Below are 19415 nucleotides of genomic sequence, written 5' to 3' on the forward strand. Positions count from 1 at the left end.
GTATGTTTGTTCGTCTATCTATGAAAGCATGAAACCAAATTTGATGAAACTTTATATGAAGCATACTTGAAGTTTAAGCAATTTCATTGACCTAACGACTATCCCCTTAAAACGCAAATGAAATCGTGTTCAACAGCTAATATAGATTTTTATTATATATATATTTTCAGAAGGTACATCTTGAATCTTAAAAAATATATTACTCTATTGTATTCTATAGCCTGTTATGACAAAACGACTCTGTAACGTCAGACCGCAGAAGTCTCACGTTACGTCAGACGTCAGTACTGACTGAGTATTATGATGTGTCAAACTTTAGTCAGAACGATATTAAAAAGTAAAATGTGTTACCTATTGAGACTGGACTTAGAGACTGCAGGATTGTAAAATATCTCTCGGTTCGGCAATGTTCGAAACTATTTACGTGTTTTATTTTCGAATGACGTGACTCGTGTTCTGTGTTCGTTATGCTATCAGATTGTGGTTGTTTATATTTCAAACTTTATTTAATCTTATATTGGAAACTTTTTTGGTTACATATGCAGATAGAAAACTAATCAAGAATTTTTAAAAAAATATAATAAATGGATTTGTCGATTTCGAAAGGAAAGCAACTATGAGGTTGCTAAGAGGAAATGTAAAAGGAATACGACGACATAAATAAGCAAGGTCGCTTTTAAAATGGGTTCCAGACGCGAAGCACTCACAATTGGCGCACTGTGCGTGACGTGGTACGCGTTAAGCTCTGCGAGCAACGTTGTGGGGAAGCTGGTTTTAACAGAATTGCCGTTTCCTATGACGGTTACGATGGTGCAATTGCTGTCCACAGTGCTTTACAGTGCACCGGCTTTTGCTTTGTGTAATGTTCGCCGAGCACCCTCGTTTCCAAAGCAATATTATTTGCGGGTACTTGTACCATTAGCATTTGCTAAATTTTTTACAACTATGTTCTCTCAAATCTCCATATGGAAGGTGCCAATATCATATGCACATACAGGTAGGCACAACAACATTTATTTAAATTTATATAAAATCTGAAAGAGTAAAGTTTAGACTCTTATATCTCTATCTTATGCTTAAAATAAGTATATATGTAATAAATGATCTATGATATTGTGTAGTGTTTTATTAGTATTTTGTACAAAACTTTATAGATGAATAAATACTGACCAAACCTTCAAATTTGGCCACCTTTGATGGGGTATATCTTTGGTGCAGTTTACCAAAGTCATGTTTTGGCTGAAGCTGAAAAATGTGATGTGCGGGATAAGTAGTCCCTATTGTGAAAGCAGGCCAAAATTGCCATTTGTAAATTAAATTTAAAAAACTTCTCATGGGCATTCTATGTGGCCCTAATGAAAAAGTTCTATAGTTCTTCATTTGTGTAATCTGTAACAACGAATGACAAGTAAAATGATTCTGACTTCTTGTTGATAAAAGACCTATGGTAAATGCATTTAAAACCAACAGTCAAGGCCACCACACCTCTGTGGACTGCCGGCCTGGCGTGGGTGCTGTTCGGCGAGCGGCAGTCGGCCGGCGTGCAGGGCGCGCTGGTGCTGATCGCGGCCGGAGTGGCGGTCGCGTCCGCCACCGAGTTGCACTTCGACGCGCTCGGCCTCGGAGCCGCCCTCGCCGCCGCCGCGCTGCTCAGCCTGCAGCACCTGTACTCCAAGCGCGTGATGCGCGACACGGGGGTGCACCACCTGCGCCTGCTGCAGACGCTGAGCGCCATGGCGCTGGCGCTGCTGGCGCCGGCGTGGCTGGGCCTGGAGGCGGCGGCGCTGGGCGCGGCGGCGCCGGCGCGCGGCTGGGCGCACGCGGGCGCGCTGCTGGCGCTGGACGGCGCGCTGGCGTGGCTGCAGGCCGTGGCCGCCTTCAGCGTGCTGTGGCGCGTGTCGCCGCTGGCGTACGCGGTGGCGTCGGCGGCCAAGCGCGCGGCCGTGGTGGCGGCGTCGCTGCTGCTGCTGCGCAACCCCGCGCCGCCGCTCAACCTGGCGGGCATGGCGCTGGCGCTGCTGGGCGTGCTGGCCTACAACCGCGCCAAGCTGCGCGCGCCGCGCCCGCTGCTGCCCGTGTGACCGCCGCCGCCGCCGGCCTGGCTCGGTGACCTCTCCTGCGGACGATCGATAGCTCAAATTTATACTTCTAGTATTTTATGGAAAAAGTGTAGTGTACCAGATGACTGACACATAAGTGTATGAAATCTATTACTATTTTTATTTTTTACAACGAATTAAAAATGTCGACAGGCTAGTCTCTTATAGCATTTATTTAAGTACAGCTAATCTCAATCGACTCGGATTGATAAATGTGATCCTGTAGTATTGTTTTGTTTATCTTTTACATACATACGGTTACCGGTGATCGGGAATAGAATTTGCTAAATTGTTGATAAACAATAAACATTTTAGAGTAATTTAGTTGACATTTAATCAGAGTTGTTGTTGTAAGAAATGTAAAGTGGCTTTCTTAAAATGTAGCTGCATATGAGAAAAATGATTGTGATCCAGTAGCTCCTTAAAGAAAAATTATCCCATGTAGTAAGTGTTATAAAGGTTTTAAAAACTATTTTATATTACTTATTATTTATTAAAGATAAAGCAAGTTTAGTTAATGAACTGATGTGTATCAAAATGCGAGATTATGTAAATATTAATTTATTTATATTCTTAGCAAAATAGTTGGCGATATATATGTATTTCCAAATATGAATAGCGAAAGCTAGTATTTTTATTCTGGGCCGAGTACGATACTATAAATAGTTTTGTTTACTTGGATTGGAACGCCGGCGTTCTTCCTCATTTCCGTTGTTATAATATTATATAGTAACGAAAAAAGATCTGCAGATCGAAGAAGCCAAATGTAAGAATGCAATAAAATGTGCGGGCCACACTATCGCAAGCGCTGGCGTGTTAGGGGCGTGATTGAGCTCATGCGTCGCTTGCATCTATAGATGTACGCAGCAGAACCGAACCGAGACAACGAAATGTTAAACTATACTTAAACTTTCCTTGAACTATTCAATAGCTGCGTTGAACATTCGAAACTTTTGACTCGCCAGCTTAGCTGTCTTTCCAACACAGCAATAAAATCCACGAGACAAACATCCAAGCAACAAAGAATTATTATGAGTCGTAGGTGACCCAACTGTGAGAATGTACAAATATAAGCATAACTCAAAATAATCACAGATTTTGCTACTAATTTTAATGCCAGTATTATATATTGATAAAGATCAATCGATCGATCCGCGGTAACTGCAACTCATCGATCGATGTATTATTTATACTTATAGGTAATATTTATAGGCGACTTCGAACAGATTTTTTTATGTTTGCGTTTCTTCATAGGTTCGTGGATCTTGAATCAATTCTAATAATTCTTACCAAGACCACATATCCATATGTTCCTTGTCATCCAATATAACAATACGTGCTATTAAATAAACGTTAGCAGTGATGCAGTTGGTGACTTCAACATAAAGTCTCATGAAGCGTTCTTCAATCTACTTGTCTATTTTTTAATATAATTTATTTCAATATTGCGTTATCGCATTTATAAGAAATCTGAATATCAGCCAAAAAGCAGGCGCTAATAAATTACTTAGCATTTGTTTAGTATTTAGAAATGCTGCTCATTGAAAACGCAGAGGCCTTCACCAATATATATCTGCCGTCTGCCAACCATGAAAACAGTATCCCAATACTCAATGGTCACAGCTCTATTCAGCACAACGCCTAAAACCCTAAAAATTACATATTGTATTGCAAAAATAATGCCGATATTCCGCATGCAATTTTTTTATTCAATATAGAGATATGAATAAAATTCTTGTGGTAGCTTTTGAGCATGAAGCGAATATAATAATCAACAGGAGTACTTTGGTTATTTATATTTATTAGTTATAATTGTTTTTAAAAAGGGTAAAAAGCAAAGCACGTTTAAATGAAAGGAAATGTAAATTATTATATTTTGTGTTTAAATTAGGAGAAAATTGCTCAATAAAAACTCAAAAATCTTTATTCAAAAAATAATTGATTACACTTTCTTTTTAATAGTCAAAAATCTACCACCGCCTCGGAATTTAACAGGACCGGCGAAAAACCTCAGCGGGAGAATAAATAAATATACTATAACTAACAAAGCGCAAATGTAAATAGAAATGGCTTTCATAGTGCAGCCGGCGGTGTAAAGGTGTAGTCCTGAATGTTTCATAAAGCAAAACTATCTCTGTCAATAAGCACAACACGAGCCAAGTTCCCTTGGCTGACGTTTGCCAGCTCCGTAGTATTTTTAGCACATTACGCCAATTTTGACAACAAATTTAATTCAACTGCATGTCGGTGCATTTCTGTGACTATAATAAAATTATATACGACATTTAAGTAGAAGAAAGAAAGAAAGACATTCCTTCTTTCTTTCTCATCTCTTAAGTAGATGTCATTAATTTCTATCCTTTAAAACAAACATGTTGAAATGTAATTTTCCGCTCATATTTCGATGGAAATACTTGAATAATTATAATATTAGATAATATTAAAATCTTTGGTGGTTAAATTGTTATATTCGGTGTACTTTACATACATAATAATCAAAATGTTAGTACCATTGAATTTATTGATAAATGTTATTTGAAATATTCACAGTAAAATTTATATTGAAGGAGTATTATTGAATCTGGCATTATAATATCAAATGAACATTCGTTTTCTATAATTGTATAAAATTTAGATTGAAGAAATTAAATATATACATATTTATTTGTTTTACCAATATAATTATATAGTTCAATTGCTTCGTATATGAGTAGCTATGATGTTATGTTTGCATGTTTAATACGAATTCATCTTTTTATTTAGAAATCTACTAAAAATAAACCAATTAATATCTTCGTTCTATTTCTATTGTCAAATAGTCTCTCTTTTTTAACGCGGTTAAAGTGCACCTAGTTTAAATGTGTAACTTTGTTATAAATGTCCTGTGTGTAGGGCCTATTATGTTTGTAATTAAAATGTTTTCTATTATCCATTTTTTTATTTGATATATATAGTATAATTCATAAGTATATTCCATGCTTGAGAAAAATTAATTATTTTAATGATTGAAATTATAATACTACTTGCTTTTTAATGCAATAAGTGGCAAACGAGCAGGTGGCTCAACTGATGTAAAGTGACTCCCACCGCCGTTGGACCTTTGACCTTTAAGAAATGAGTAGTCTTTTCTGGAAGGTTTTCAAATGGTTCGGTTTATTATTTGTAAAAATGCGTCAAATAAATTTCTCCTTTTAGTAGGTAACTTCAGTCCTTAGTCATTTTTAATATACTTTTAGAACCAGAAGTAGGAAGTAGATTAACCTCTAAAACAATTATCTTTAATCTAAAATAACAATCAATCTACCACAAAAGAAAAACATTTAGTCTACGACACAAATAACCATCAATAATCACATTACACCGTAAAAATTATAATTGCAATTCTCAATGTGTCAACTACGAATCTCCCGCCTTTTTTTTTAAAGGGAAGTTTTGCGACTTGACGCTGATGTTGCTTGTTTATTCCAACAATACATTATTTTTACAATATAGGTTCAACACTTGCTCAAGCTTGTGGTTTTTTGTAAATACTTTTTATATAAAAGGTTATTTGACTGGTTTTCAAAATCCATTTTATATCATTTATAAGGAGCTTAAAAGTTCAATATTTAAAAAGCGCGTGAAAACGCTAGTTTGATAATATGGTGCTGCAATGAGGTCGGTGACGACACTTGCCGGTATTATAACCTGTGGCACATATAAACGAGATCAACAGGCAAGTGAAGTCATCATAAATCCGACCAATCAGGAGTGTTTTGTGTCACATTCTAATGTTTAAAAAATGAATTTTTATTTATGGAATTTTAAATAAATTAAAATATATAATTATCAGATATATATAAATAGGCTCTATTTGAAACAACTCGGGTAAATAAAAAATAATATAAATAAAAAGTTATAATTTATTTACAGGTATCCATTCTCGGCACACAAACTCATTTACAACAAATTGTAAAAAAAAATGCAGTCTTAACAGTTTGTCGCGCATCTCGCTCACTCGCGCGTTCACGCCCACACTTTACAGCTCCTCGTGCGGCTCGGCCTCGTCGGCCTCGTCGGCCTCGGGCTCGGCCTCGGCCTCGCCGGCGGCGGCGGGCGCGTCGTCCTCGGGCTCGTCGTCGACGCGCGCGTCGGGCGGCAGGCCCAGCGAGCGCTGCAGCATGGCCTCGACGGACTCGGCGAAGTCCACGGCCTGGCCCTCCTGCAGCATGAAGCCGGAGCGCATGGCGGCCGTGCGGTAGAGCGTGCGCGCCGCGTCCAGCGCCGCCGCGTCGTCGGGGTCGTCGCGCACGCGGCGCAGCAGCTCGCGCACGACGGGGTGGCGCGGGTTGATCTCCAGCATCTTCTTCTGCGCCAGGTGGTGGCGGCGCTGCGCGTCGTCGGCCTTCTGGTGCGCGTTGGACAGCGCCAGGCGCTCCATGTTGCCGGTCCAGCCGAAGGCCGTGGCGGCCAGCGCGGCGGGCGAGCGCGCCAGGCGCCGCGACACCTCGGCGCGCGTGATCCAGGCGCCCAGCTTGTCGCCCAGCCAGCGCGTCAGCGGCTCCATCTCCTTGCGGTAGGCCTCCGTGCGCTCCTTCTGCTGCTCGTCTGCGGGCGGCCGAGCGGTTAGCGGGGCGTGTCGGGTTGCGATCGCATTCGAGATAAAAATGCAACTTACTCTCGTTCAAGTCGAATATTTCCTTGGCGATGTTCTGGAACTTCTTGCCCTCGTACTCCGGCAGCGAGGACAGGCAGTACTCGTCGACGGCCTCCGTCAGGTAGAGGACCTCGTGGCCGGACCGCACGAGACGCTCGGCGAACGGCGACTTCTCCACCTAAACGTAATATTATTTGGATCATATTGCATAAAACCATCAATGTATCGAATAACGATTGACTTCCCTCTAATATGGCTGAAATAACTCAGTCACTCACACTCCTTCATTAAACGTCGATTATAAATAAAGCGTAATATCTAATAAGGCACCTCGGCGCGGCTGGAGCCGGCGATGTAGTAGATGTGGTTCTGGCCGGGCTTCATGCGCGCCACGTAGTCGGCGAGGAACGTCATGGAGTCGCTGCGGGACGAGTGGAAGCGCAGCAGCTTGGCGAGGCGCGAGCGGTTGGACGGGTCCTCGATCACGCCGAGTTTCACGCTGCGAAGGGGGAGAGGTACCTTAGGAACTTGCTACAGTGCCAACTGCTCAGAGTGATTTTGGTTTGTATAAGTTTAATGAGGCAACGAATTGAATGAGGCAATAAATTTGTATGTAATTGTCATCCTCTCACTTGGTGGAGTACTCCTTCCAGAAGTGCTCGTACTCGTCGTCGGGGATCTTCTTCAGCATGTCGAGTGCTTTGCGCACCAGCTTCTTCTTTATAATCTTAATGAGCTTATGTTGCTGCAGCGTCTCACGACTCACGTTTAGCGGCAGGTCGTCCGAGTCTACGATTCCCTGTAACGCGTTCAAATTAAATTACAAAACTTATTTAGTACATCATTTCATTTTTAATAGCAGATAGGGCTAATCGTTTAAGAATATATGTAATTCCAACACTCAAGCTTATGTCTACATTATTATTATAGATGCGAATGTCTCTCTGTCTGGTGCACTTTCACAGCCAAGATATTTGATGAAATTTAATTATAGCTTGAATTCGAGAAAAGCGGCTACTTTTCTATGCCTAACACCTGACCATCAAACGCGTACGTGCAAATCGTAAACTGTAAAAGAAGTTAAAACGACATTCTTTGCTTTAAAAGTTCACAAAACATTTGTCTACTCTTGAGAATTTTAATAGGAACCTGATTACCAAATATTACGTTAAAAACAACTCATGAACTAGTGATACTGAAAACGTATACGACACCTGTATGAAGGCGAGGTAGTTGGGCATGAGGTCGTTGAACTCGTCGGTGATGAACACGCGGCGCACGTACAGCTTGATGTGGTCGGTCTTGGTGCCGTAGCGGTTGAACGAGTCGGCCGGCTGCGCGCGCGGCACGAACAGCAGCGCGCGGAACGTCACCTCGCCCTCCGCCACGAAGTGCGCCCTGCACACACGCACCGTCACGCCTGCACGCACGCACGCACGCACGCGCACGCACGCACGCACGCGCACTCACCTGGCCAGCGGCGCCGCCGTGTCCTTGGTGAGGCTCTTGTAGAACTGCGTGTACTCGTCGTCGCCGACCTCGCTGGGCTTGCGCGTCCAGATGGGCTTGTTGTCGTTCATGAGCTCCCAGTCCCAGACGGTTTTCTCGGTCTTCTTCGGCTCGCTCTTCTCCTCGGCGGCGTCGTCGACCTGCGAGCCGGCCGAGCGCATGAGTCGTTTCGTTCGTCAGCGACAAAAAATTATTAGATTGGAGTTTCTGGGTTGCGAATCGAGAAAAGCTCACCTTAACGTCCTCGTCCTCGTCCGCGTCGGGCGTGATCTCCTCCGGCTCGGCCTCCTCCACTGTCTCGGTGCGCGAGGCCCACAGGTAGATGGGGAAGTTGATGAACTGGGAGTACTTCTTTACGAGATTGCGGATGGTGTCCGGTTGCAGGAAATCCGCCGCCTCCTCCTTCAGGTGCAGCCTGCGGGCGGAGGGCCGCGTTAGCGCGGGGCGTGCGGGGCGCGAGTGTGGGGGGGGGGGGGGCGCTACGTACGTGATGTGCGTGCCGCGCTTGAGCGTGTCGCCGCGGGGGTCGGCGGCCACGCTGAAGGCGTTGGCGTCGGACTCCCACACGTGCTGCTGGTCGTCGTTGTGCTTGGACACCACGGTGACGCGCTCGGCCACCAGGAAGGCGGAGTAGAACCCGACGCCGAACTGCCCGATCATGTCGTTCATCTCCTGCGCGCCTCCCTGCGGGTCGGTGCTTGTAAATTATACATCTACCGACACTAAAACATTACAAATTACATCGGAAAACGGGTTGGCTTAGTGTCCTCGAAATTAAGTTTTCTGTAGTACGAAACGATCTCCTTCCTTATTCGAAACAAGTTGTGTCAAACTATATATTTCTTTGTTACTTACAAACAGTGTACCACAGTGATATAATGTGACACTAAAATCTTAAAATACACGAGACTTCTCGGACGTACCTTCTCGACGTCCTGCATCTTGGACAGGAAGTCGGCAGTGCCAGACTTGGCGATAGTGCCGAGGTTGTTGACGAGGTCCTGGCTCGTCATGCCCACGCCGGAGTCGATGATGTGCAACAGGCGCTTCTCTGGCTCCGCCTTGATGCGGATGCTCAGGTCGGGGTTGGCGGCCAGCACGTCTCGATCCGTCAGCGACAGCAGCCGGATCTTGTCCAGAGCGTCGGATCCGTTCGAGATCAACTCCCTTAAAAATATCTGGAAAAATGCGAAGATGTCTATTATATTTATCTATATTTAGTCCACACGAACTTCCTATTGATCAACAAGACTACTACGTCCTCTATAATATATACTACGAAAATACTTTAATCGAACATATTAGCGCACCTCCTTATTCCTATATAGCGAGTTGATGATGAGTTTCATCATACGGTTGACTTCAGTCTTGAAGGTGAAGTTCTGTGCTCGGTCGCGCATCTCGCGCATCTGCGCCACGCTCAGCTCGTCCGGCGAGATGGCCTCCTCCTCGCGCAGCAGCGCCTCCGCGTCTGGGCGGAAACGTTAAAGCGTTACGTGGGCGATGACACACGCGCGAGCCCCAACGATTTCGTTGCCATGAGCGACTCGGCAACGACATCGATTAAACGACACGTCACATCGCACTCCCGACGGACACATTCGCATCAACTACTAATTCTACTGAGGATTTTACTACGCTAGCCGACAGCTATGTCGCGGGAGCACAGCGAGCGCGGGGACGCAGAGAGGGCCGCGCCCCACCCGGACTCGAGTGCTCCTCTGCATGCGAAATCGTTCAAGCTGCGGTTCGCGTCGCAGCGCGAGCCCGGGCGCTCGTACGTGTCGGCAGTGCAGCCGCTGAGACTACGTGAGTACCGACTCTGGGGCGGTCGCGCGGCGGCGCTGCGCTTCCGGCCTGACGCGTGTGTGTGGCAGCGGCGGTGGTGCGCGCCAAGTTCTACCGGCGCGAGGCCGAGGGCGAGGTGGACGAGGCGCGGGCGCGGCGCGCGCTGGCCCGCGTGCGCGCCATGTTCGGGCGCGGCCCGCGCGACAAGCACTGCGAGCCCGTCACCACTTCGCACGAGTCAGTGGTTTTGTGATGACGCCCATTTACTTATTATCTAGCCTGTTACTTTTAAGTCTCGTAGTGGCATAAAAAAATGCCAAGCCGTTCAAATAAAAATGATTTATTTTAATATTGAACTGAAATGGTAGAGTTGCAGTAAGTTACATTACGACTTTAAAAGTAACCATTTGGACGTCTTTTAATCTGTTGTAATTTTTTGTTTCCGTGTGTGCATATGTTCGCAGGTACGGCTGGTGGTGGCAGAGGGCGCGCCCGCAGCCCGACCGCCGCCTGCGGCACCACATTCAGGACTCGGCGTGGCTCAAGGAGCGCTTGCGAGTGCTCGCCGCCGACGCCGGGATTAAGTGACGTTAGCTCGGCTGCTTGCTTTACATTTTGATTGTTACTCATTTTCATTTTTGAAAGGAAATTAACATTAGAAGTGTACTTTATGTACTTAATTAAATTAATTTATTTAATGAAGTAGTTAGGTATTATGAACCATTGAAGTAATCATTTATTTGATGAAATATCAGAATTAATTGCATATTATATTAATATTAAATTTAGAATCCAAAAAGCTGTAAAGAGTCTGAAACTTCTCTTCACTTAATAAAAGCGAGAAATAAAACAATTTGTTTGACAAAAACAGTGACTTTCCTTATATACACAAAAATAAAACAAAAATATTATATTGATGACTATTGTACGGTGCCTATCAAACCATATAGATGAATTGAATATTTATAGTGAAAATTTGTTTGAAAATATTATTTAATGAACCACACATATGTTTACGGTTACCCTAATATAAAGACTCTGAAAATGTAACACTGGCATTTTTGGAATGGTTTTGTTGCTATTACAATAATAAGGTGACGTAAGAGGTGACTAAAAAAAAGAACAAACTGTCCAAGTGATTTTTTAAATTGAGTGTAGTGTGGAAACTCACTTTTCGATTCATGTCAAGCATCACACAAATTGAAACATTTTTGTTTACAATTCAAAATACAAAACAAACACTCATATGGTTGTATTATGATGCTTATGTTTAAACAAATTGTTAAAACATATGAGTTATATTTATTTATATAGAACATATAGCAGATGTAACCATACATGTTATCCCAATGTACACATTTTTCATTTATATAATTCTCTGTATACTCTGTGGGTACATAAATAAATAAATAAATAAAAAACATAATATTCTTATATATAAAAAGAGAAGGTAAGATCCTTTTTTTAATTTAGTTAATTGATTTATTTTAATTTAGATAATTGACTAACATTTAAAAACTGAAAATGTGAAGAGCATTATTACTGTTATGTGAAAGATATTTTATGCATATGAAATAGATCATCATATTTGTTTAGTGTCCCGGGTATTGTTATCTCATACAGCAGAATATTTTCTTGCTATACACTATTCAGTCTGAACCCCTTCAAACACATCTTCATTTGAATTCAGTGAGGCATTGAATATAGTTTTTAATTCTCTAGAGTATGATAACTCTGAACATTTAAAAGACACATTCAATTTAATTAATTATAGTGATTCCAGTTTTACTAAACTATGTAATCAAGTTTAATCAAGGATAACCAAAGATACTAAAGATAATGTACACATTTTCATAATCCTGATAATCTTAAATAGGTTACATATTGATATATTGCTCATTTAACAAAATATCATGAGATAATCGAAGAACATATTTTATTCAACTTGTTTTCAAAAGTAATTCGTCGTACGAAGTAGCAAGTACGAGGGGGCGAGACTTACCGGTGCGCGAACCCTCGCGCGACGCGCCCAGGTCGGCGTCCACTGTCACCTCTTCGACACTCCCTACACCTTCCTGGGCTTGACACCATCCTGTTTAAACAATTATACATGTATTACTATTGTGATTTAAACGCGAATTAAATAACAATAAAGTAACAAAAAGTCACATTCATATAAGTACTGAAAAATTAGAAAGATAGAAATGAGTTGGCAGCATTAATTAAGAATTAAAAATAACGTAGAGAAGTTGCACACTACAGCACAGAATAAAAGAGATATTTTAATACTAAAAAGTAGTAATTACGAGAAAATTCTGCTCTAAATGCAACGTCAACAACTAGTCAATTTTCCCATGTGATAGATTTATGAATTTACCTGATAGTAGCAGGACGCCCACCCCAAGCAACAAAAAGGACCTCATTTTACTTGTATCTCACACTTATAATCAATTTAATAAAAAATATATGGTTTTATAACAGAAAAACCGGCGTTACACGCCGCACAATTCAAGATCTTCCGACTGAATAAGATGACAGTCGAAGTTTACTACAATAACTATTCATTTGTTCGAGTTACATACGCGCTTTAAGCTGACGATAACAAACGAACTTATTTTCGATTGGTGGATATAACCATAGTCTCGAGGTGATATCCTATCATAAATATACACGCCAGTAATTCAACAAATAAGAAGAGTTAAAATCCAAATGTCTTAATATGATTGGTTAAAATTTTAAATGATATATGATAATATTGCTGTAAGCTACATTAGGTTTTCACACTATCAACAAACGCGGTACGTACTATCAGGTTTGAAAAAAATAAGATTTACTTTAAACTAAATAAAAATGTTCAAGTAAAGATTAAAGTTAATCCAAACTAATGTTAATTTAGTTTGGACTAATCACCCCTGAAGTGAATATTGCAGTTGCACTGAAGGAGACGCAGATATTTTATCGATCTCGTACGATCCCGCAATCTCTCGAATCCACATCAAAAATGGCCATCGCAGTGGTTTTAGTAGTTGAGAATCTCACATAACTCGGTTCAATCGGGGATTCGGGACCTTGGGGAATTTATTTATTTCGAGAAAATTATGGGAATATTTTGCGAGTGAGATAGCGTGACATTAGCGGCCATTAAACCTTTTAGTAGTTAAGAAAAAAAACTTTTTTTTTTGTTATATAGATTACATAAAACATGCCGCGGAATACTTATCTTAGTATTGACCAAAAAAGATTTTGCTATTTGCCCTTAAACTATGTATAGAAATCTTTCATGTCAGTATGGGAAGATCGCAAACGGTACAATGGACTGTGTATTTTTTTTTATAAAAGAGGCTTAAATTCCAATTCTGAATTCAGTACTAGGTTTTGGAGCGGACTGGTCTATTTTAATGGACACACGTGAGATGTTATGAAATAATTTCTCTAGAACTTTCACGAACACCTTGGTCATTCGAGATCCTCTCTGTGTTTTATTTTAGGGAGTAAACTTAACTTATCCAAACTTACGCTAACAGCAGCTAACAGGTTCATACTAAATTTGACCAGGCACTTAGTCCTACCATCTAGTATTGTTCAATGTTTTTGAAAAAGGTTGTTATAATTAATGTAGTAATGTACCTTATTCTTCTTTTTTCATAAATATTTTTTTTTAATTTTATAGCTGCATACCTACCATATTTTATGTGAATGACTAATAAATTTGAGTTTGATAATAGGGAGATATGGTTTTGACATTTTCATTTTTCACAAAAGATTGACAATTTGACATTGACGTTAGAGTTTTATCACAGTTTGTATATACTAATGTAGAAGTTTAAAAATCGAAATAATAATAATCCACATTATTGCATTTCAATTTAGATGAACTTTAATTGTTAAAAAATGTGTAGTTGATTGTTTATCAAAATAATGAGATTTTAGTTTTTTGATAATATGGATATCGTTTCTTCCCCTAAAAGCTTAACTACTAAGCGGCGCGTAAATTACAGAAAAAGCACTTGGACTATTCATGAATTTGAGGTATGGAGTGGGGAACTTGTGTGTCGTGCTGTAGCCTTGCGAATGATGGACTCTCTGCTCGTTTGGATTGGTGGTCGCGAAGCTCAATTAAACGAAGTCGCCCTTGGCGTTCCCCTCGCTGGCATGGGCAACGGTGCTTTAGCAACTGCTCTGCTTGGTGAGGAGGGCACTGCTACGGGACTGGCGCGACGGCTAACTCTCTCACTTGGACGGCAGGTGCATGTGTGCTGTGGGCAGGTCTTTGATAGATTCACAGCACCCCTCGTTGAAAAAGGCATTGTGTCAGAAATCAAAAATTTGTTATGATTTTCAAAGAATTATTATAATTATACCAACAAAAACTCTAAAAAATTGCTTATGTATTAGTTGCACCAAAAAAAGAATTATAATTAATAAATAAAAAATAAAACAATCCAACCTAATATTTTTTGGTGCAATACCTTGAATATGTAAGTACAACATAATAATCTATATTGTATCATTTATAACAGTCCGTCTTAGCTATGTTATTAAGAGGTAATGTTAATGTATCACAATATTGTCATACCTAAATGTCTCTTATTGTCATAATATTTGTTACATGGATGCAATGAATGCTTAATTTATATGAGTAATTAGAATAATATGCTAAGTCATGTGTCAAAGTATGTGGTATAAAATAAATGAATTTATATTACAGTAATTTTCATTGATCACCAGAATGTAACAGAAGCACAATTATAATGTTAACCATGTAAGTTAATAAACAGTGTATTTTCTTATTGTATCTTATTTAAGCAGTTTATTTCTTTTTTGCCAGTATTTGGAAAAAATTGCCACTATAGGGAAGGATACTTTTGATATATAGTACCCACCTCAGAACAAGTAACTGATCAATAATATTTACTACTAGTTGTGCCCGTGACCTTGTATGCGGTTGAATTTAACAAAAAAATTCATTGTAGCCTGAGTTACTCCTTATTATATCAGTTATCTGCCATTGAAAGTCGTTCCAGCTGTCCCAGAGATTAACCGGAACAAACAGACAGACAGACTGACAAAAAATTATAAAAAATGTTATTTTGGTATATGTACCATGCATTAAAAGTAAAAAAGGCCTATATTAATATTATAAACAGACCCTCCAATTTTATTATATGTATAGATGAATAAATATGAGACAACATCACATACATTACTCTGATCCCAATGTAAGTAGCTAAAGCTTGTGTTATGGAAAATCAGAATAACGATGGTACCACAAACACCCAGACCCAAGTCATATCATAATGTCACGTTTGTGTGAATGTTAGTGGTTCAATGATTTGTTTTATTTTATGTCATTGGTATGTGGACGGGATATTCATGCCAAATGAAATTTTAACCATTCCTTACATAACCCATGTGCCACCCACCTCGGGAATTCAGGTGTTACTGTCCATGTATCTATAGTTACACCGGCTCTCATCCTTTCAACCAGAACACAGCAATACTAAGTATTGCTGCGGGGCAGTAGAATATGTGATGTAAATTGAATAGAAACTGATTTGAACAATTCAAAAAGTAATCTATATGAATTATTTGGAAAAATATTTAAACGCAAGTATGAATAAATTGGTCTAATTTTGTTCGCCATTTCTATTACCCTCAAAAATGTAAAAAGTTTATTGCGACACCGATACTATAATATGATAAGATAATATTATGTTGGACCTATGGTAAAAAAGGATCGAAATTAGACTTTCGGAACATCCAGTTCTAGAATAGTTTCAGGCGAATTTATTTCATTAACAAAAACTTGTTACTTTTTGACTAGTATGAAGCAATGAGTTCAAGACCTTTCACATCGTAATATTTGAGTTACCATACAAGCGTTTCATGTTCTACACATCAAATGATACAGCACAGACAGCTCTTTAGGCCCCTAAAGTAAACTTCTTGAGTGTGAAAAATCAATTAAGAAAATGAAATATAAGTAGGTATATATCCAACTGAAAGGTCTACGGCAAATATAACAAATATTACATTGAGTATTATTTAAATGAATAATGTTGTTAATTCTTATGTTAATAAAGATATATTAAAAAAAAAATGAATAATTAGATTTATTGATTATTATAGTCTTAATAATAAAAAAACATTTGGTAAATGGTAAATTGATTATTTTTTCCGGTATACTAATATATAATGCGTTTGCAATTATCCAAAAATATAATCTATACTGTACCTATCAGTTTGCAATTTGCATAAAGTAGGTGAGTAGCGGTTACAAGTTTATTCTCATTTCTTGTACCTATTAATAGCATGAATATCAGCTTTTATGAAATATTTTTGTATATTATTCTTTATCTTATATTCTACATAACCAATTCTATATATTCATCCTCAATGGGTACCCATCGTAAAGCAGCCGTTAATTCAGCTGATAAATGTTCTCGTAATGATATTCTAGAACTACTGACATTAGAGAATTACAACTATTTACATTAATATTTTAAATCGGTAAGTAGTTTGAGCTCTTTTCTGCAAAATAAATACAATTTCAATATCTGCTGGTGCTCTATCTAGTTGATGGTTGCGCTTCAAAATTCCATTCAGTAATTACTGGGATCCTCAGGGTTTTGTGCTTCCCCCAAAATCTATAATACTTTTGCATATCTGTAATTTTTTAGAAACATACATTGCTATGCAGATGACAGTACAGTGCATGGACTGTACCATGGACGCGCAGTAGGCGAGCGGAGACCGAGGAGAGGCGGAGAGATCTAGTTGTTGAACTCGATAGGACGTTAGAACTCGTTGCCAAAAGGGGATCTGATAATCTTGATGAGCTCGATGCCAAGAAACCGTAGGTATGCGTTTTCATCCCACTGTGGCGCTGCGCTGTTGAGCCATATCAAAATTGGCATTTAATAAAATAAAATAAAAACATCGTTACTTCTTCGCACCGCTATGAAATTCTCTATCCTCAAACCTGCTCCCCTCCTCTTATAACCGGGGTTTCTTATGTTGGGTTGTTTATAACTTACAGTAGTAATAAATAGCTAGCCTTATATCTGATTCGTTCGAGTTTTTCTTTGTAATTCAGTTGTTTATTTTTATTTTTTAAGCATTAACGTAACCACCTGAAGTATCTATTGCTACCTCGATAATAAATCTCCTCCAGCTCTTCAACGGGTCTAATAAAGACAATAAACCTTGTTCTGGGAAGAAGACTGTTTAACTCTGGTAGGTATCTTTAATATCAATAGAAGTAGGTATAGCGGGTGCCGGGTGGGCTATCTTATGCGAGTGTAACTAATGTCGGTAAGAACTCTGTATTTTCGCCTCGCATTTAATTGCGAGTCATTAGTTTGATACAATCTAAGTGGGATAAAATTTTTACAGCTTAGATTAATGGTTTAAATTTTCAACACTTTCGCGCTGATTGTAATGGTGATTGAATGAAAATGAATTAATTGAGTATGGCCTATGTATATCTAATACATAATAGGAAAGGGCAGGGTTCCCTCATTATTTTTTTTTCTATTGGAGCACTTAATTTTAAAGATCAGGAAATCCCACTCCACAGCTCATACGACGAAATATGAAACTATAAAACGTTTAAACTTAATACTTGACAGTTAGGTTCCTTATAGGTTTTTAGAGGAGAGTTGAGGCTTCTTGAATAAGACTCTTGATGAGTGGTCGAAGGAAGGATTTTAATGAAAAATTGCACCGGTATATATACAAAAAATAAAAAATAAATAACCCATCAAAAAACAGTATAAAGAAATAATAAGAAATAAAAGAGACGGAGGATATCGTTCCGTCTTGCTCGCACACGCTGACGTCACGCGCCGAGCTGCGCGCGTATTATGCCGGGTCGCGTATCTGCTGCCGCGATGTTATAAATATCGCCCCCGCACGTCGCGTCAGCCATTTCGTTCGAGCGCCGCGCGGAGAGAGGACGACTGCACTGAAGATCGCCGTGTCGACTTGCCATGTGTTGTGTAGTGAAGTGTTGAAGAAAGATGAAGATATGAAGATAAACGAATCTAAAAACAGTCCTTTTCAGGACTAATCTTGTTTCGATACGACTTGAAAAACAGTCCTTTTCAGGACTAATCTTGTTTCATTACGACGCAAAAAAACAGTCCTTTTCAGGACTAAACTTGTTTCAACGACGACGCGAAAAACAGTCCTTTTCAGGACTAATCTTGTTTCAATACGACGCGTCTTAACAGTGCTGCTACAGGTTGTAAACATGCACTAGGAAAGGATTTCACCAAGTTCTATCCTTACTTACTGGGGTAAAATGGGGGTGCCAAAAAAGCTGTTACCTCTTTACCTATTATCGATATCAAGTTGAGGCTCGTCATGTTTTATTGGTCTGAAAATCAAAATCAAAATGAAAATAAACTTTATACAAGTAGACTTTTACAAGCACTTTTGAATCTTTTTACAATTAAGTTACCACCGGTTCGGAGTATATTCTACCGAGAAGAACCGGCAAGAAACTTAGTAGTTATTCTTTTTTAACATTTAAAAAATACAAAGTCATTTAGTTAATACAATATTTAAAACATACTTATATCCTACTTGGAAGTCAACAGGTATTAACTCCAAGCTTTATTATCATATATAAATATAATCTTGTATCAAATAAAATGCTTTTTCTACCAATGTATTTTTTACAAAAGATTTGAATTTATGAAACGGCAAAGTTAAAAATGTCTGCCGAATTTTATTATAGAAACGGATACCTTGCCTCAAGAAGGATTTATTGACTTTGCGTAGTCGGAAACTTGGCGTTATAAGCTTATCCTTGCTCCCAGTGCGCATACAATGATTATCACTGATTTTATCGAAGTGATCACTGTTACTGTGAATATACCTACATAATATTGTTGTAAATATATTTCAACGCAACAGTGAGTATTCCTACTTTTTTTAAAAACATCCCGAAGCGAGTCTCTAGCTCCAAGATTATAAATAGGTAGACCGGATTGCTCTGTTTTGTAAAATAAAGACAGATTCAATATCTGCAGCGTTACCCCAAAGTAATATGCCATATGACATAATTCTGTGGTAATAACAAAAATAAACTAAACGGTATCAATATCAGTTAGTTGTCTAACTTTTCTAACCGCGTATGCTGCAGAGCTGAGTTTTCCTGTTAGGGATGATAAATGAGGACTTCACTTAAGTTTGGAATCCAATTCTATTCATAAGAACACCGTAGTATCCGCTACTTTAAACGTTTAAAGATATATTATTATTTTGCTTTGTAACATTGGGTAGGTTAAAAACTACACATTTTGTTTTTTGAGTATTCAAAACTAAATTATTTACTGTAAACCAATTGTGTATTTGTGATAATGTACCGTTCTCAT

At 39.4% G+C, this 19415-nt stretch overlaps 3 protein-coding genes across 3 annotated transcripts; 2 read left to right on the forward strand and 1 right to left on the reverse strand.

The window, feature by feature from the left end:
- Positions 1–242: 242 nt before the first annotated feature.
- Positions 243–5027, forward strand: LOC124530225 (solute carrier family 35 member E1 homolog). Its single transcript, XM_047104274.1, has 2 exons — positions 243–997; positions 1471–5027. Exons 1-2 carry the CDS (start codon positions 682–684, stop codon positions 2079–2081), a joined length of 927 nt encoding a protein of 308 aa, XP_046960230.1. The 5' UTR covers positions 243–681; the 3' UTR covers positions 2082–5027.
- A 956-nt stretch (positions 5028–5983) lies between these two features.
- LOC124530195 (endoplasmin) lies at positions 5984–12599 on the reverse strand. Its single transcript, XM_047104209.1, has 12 exons — positions 12410–12599; positions 12035–12124; positions 9555–9715; positions 9168–9422; positions 8732–8928; positions 8479–8659; positions 8206–8384; positions 7950–8133; positions 7368–7534; positions 7066–7234; positions 6757–6913; positions 5984–6686 (listed from the first exon to the last, which is right to left on the reverse strand). Exons 1-12 carry the CDS (start codon positions 12453–12455, stop codon positions 6118–6120), a joined length of 2355 nt encoding a protein of 784 aa, XP_046960165.1. The 5' UTR covers positions 12456–12599; the 3' UTR covers positions 5984–6117.
- On the forward strand, positions 9715–10819 carry LOC124530196. The gene is made up of 3 exons (XM_047104210.1): positions 9715–10053; positions 10122–10269; positions 10497–10819. The coding sequence occupies exons 1-3, from the start codon at positions 9897–9899 to the stop codon at positions 10618–10620; spliced, it is 429 nt and encodes a 142-aa protein (XP_046960166.1). The 5' UTR covers positions 9715–9896; the 3' UTR covers positions 10621–10819.
- Positions 12600–19415: the final 6816 nt, after the last annotated feature.

This window comes from Vanessa cardui, chromosome 6 (genome assembly GCF_905220365.1).
Source record: "Vanessa cardui chromosome 6, ilVanCard2.1, whole genome shotgun sequence".
NCBI lineage: Eukaryota > Metazoa > Arthropoda > Insecta > Lepidoptera > Nymphalidae > Vanessa > Vanessa cardui.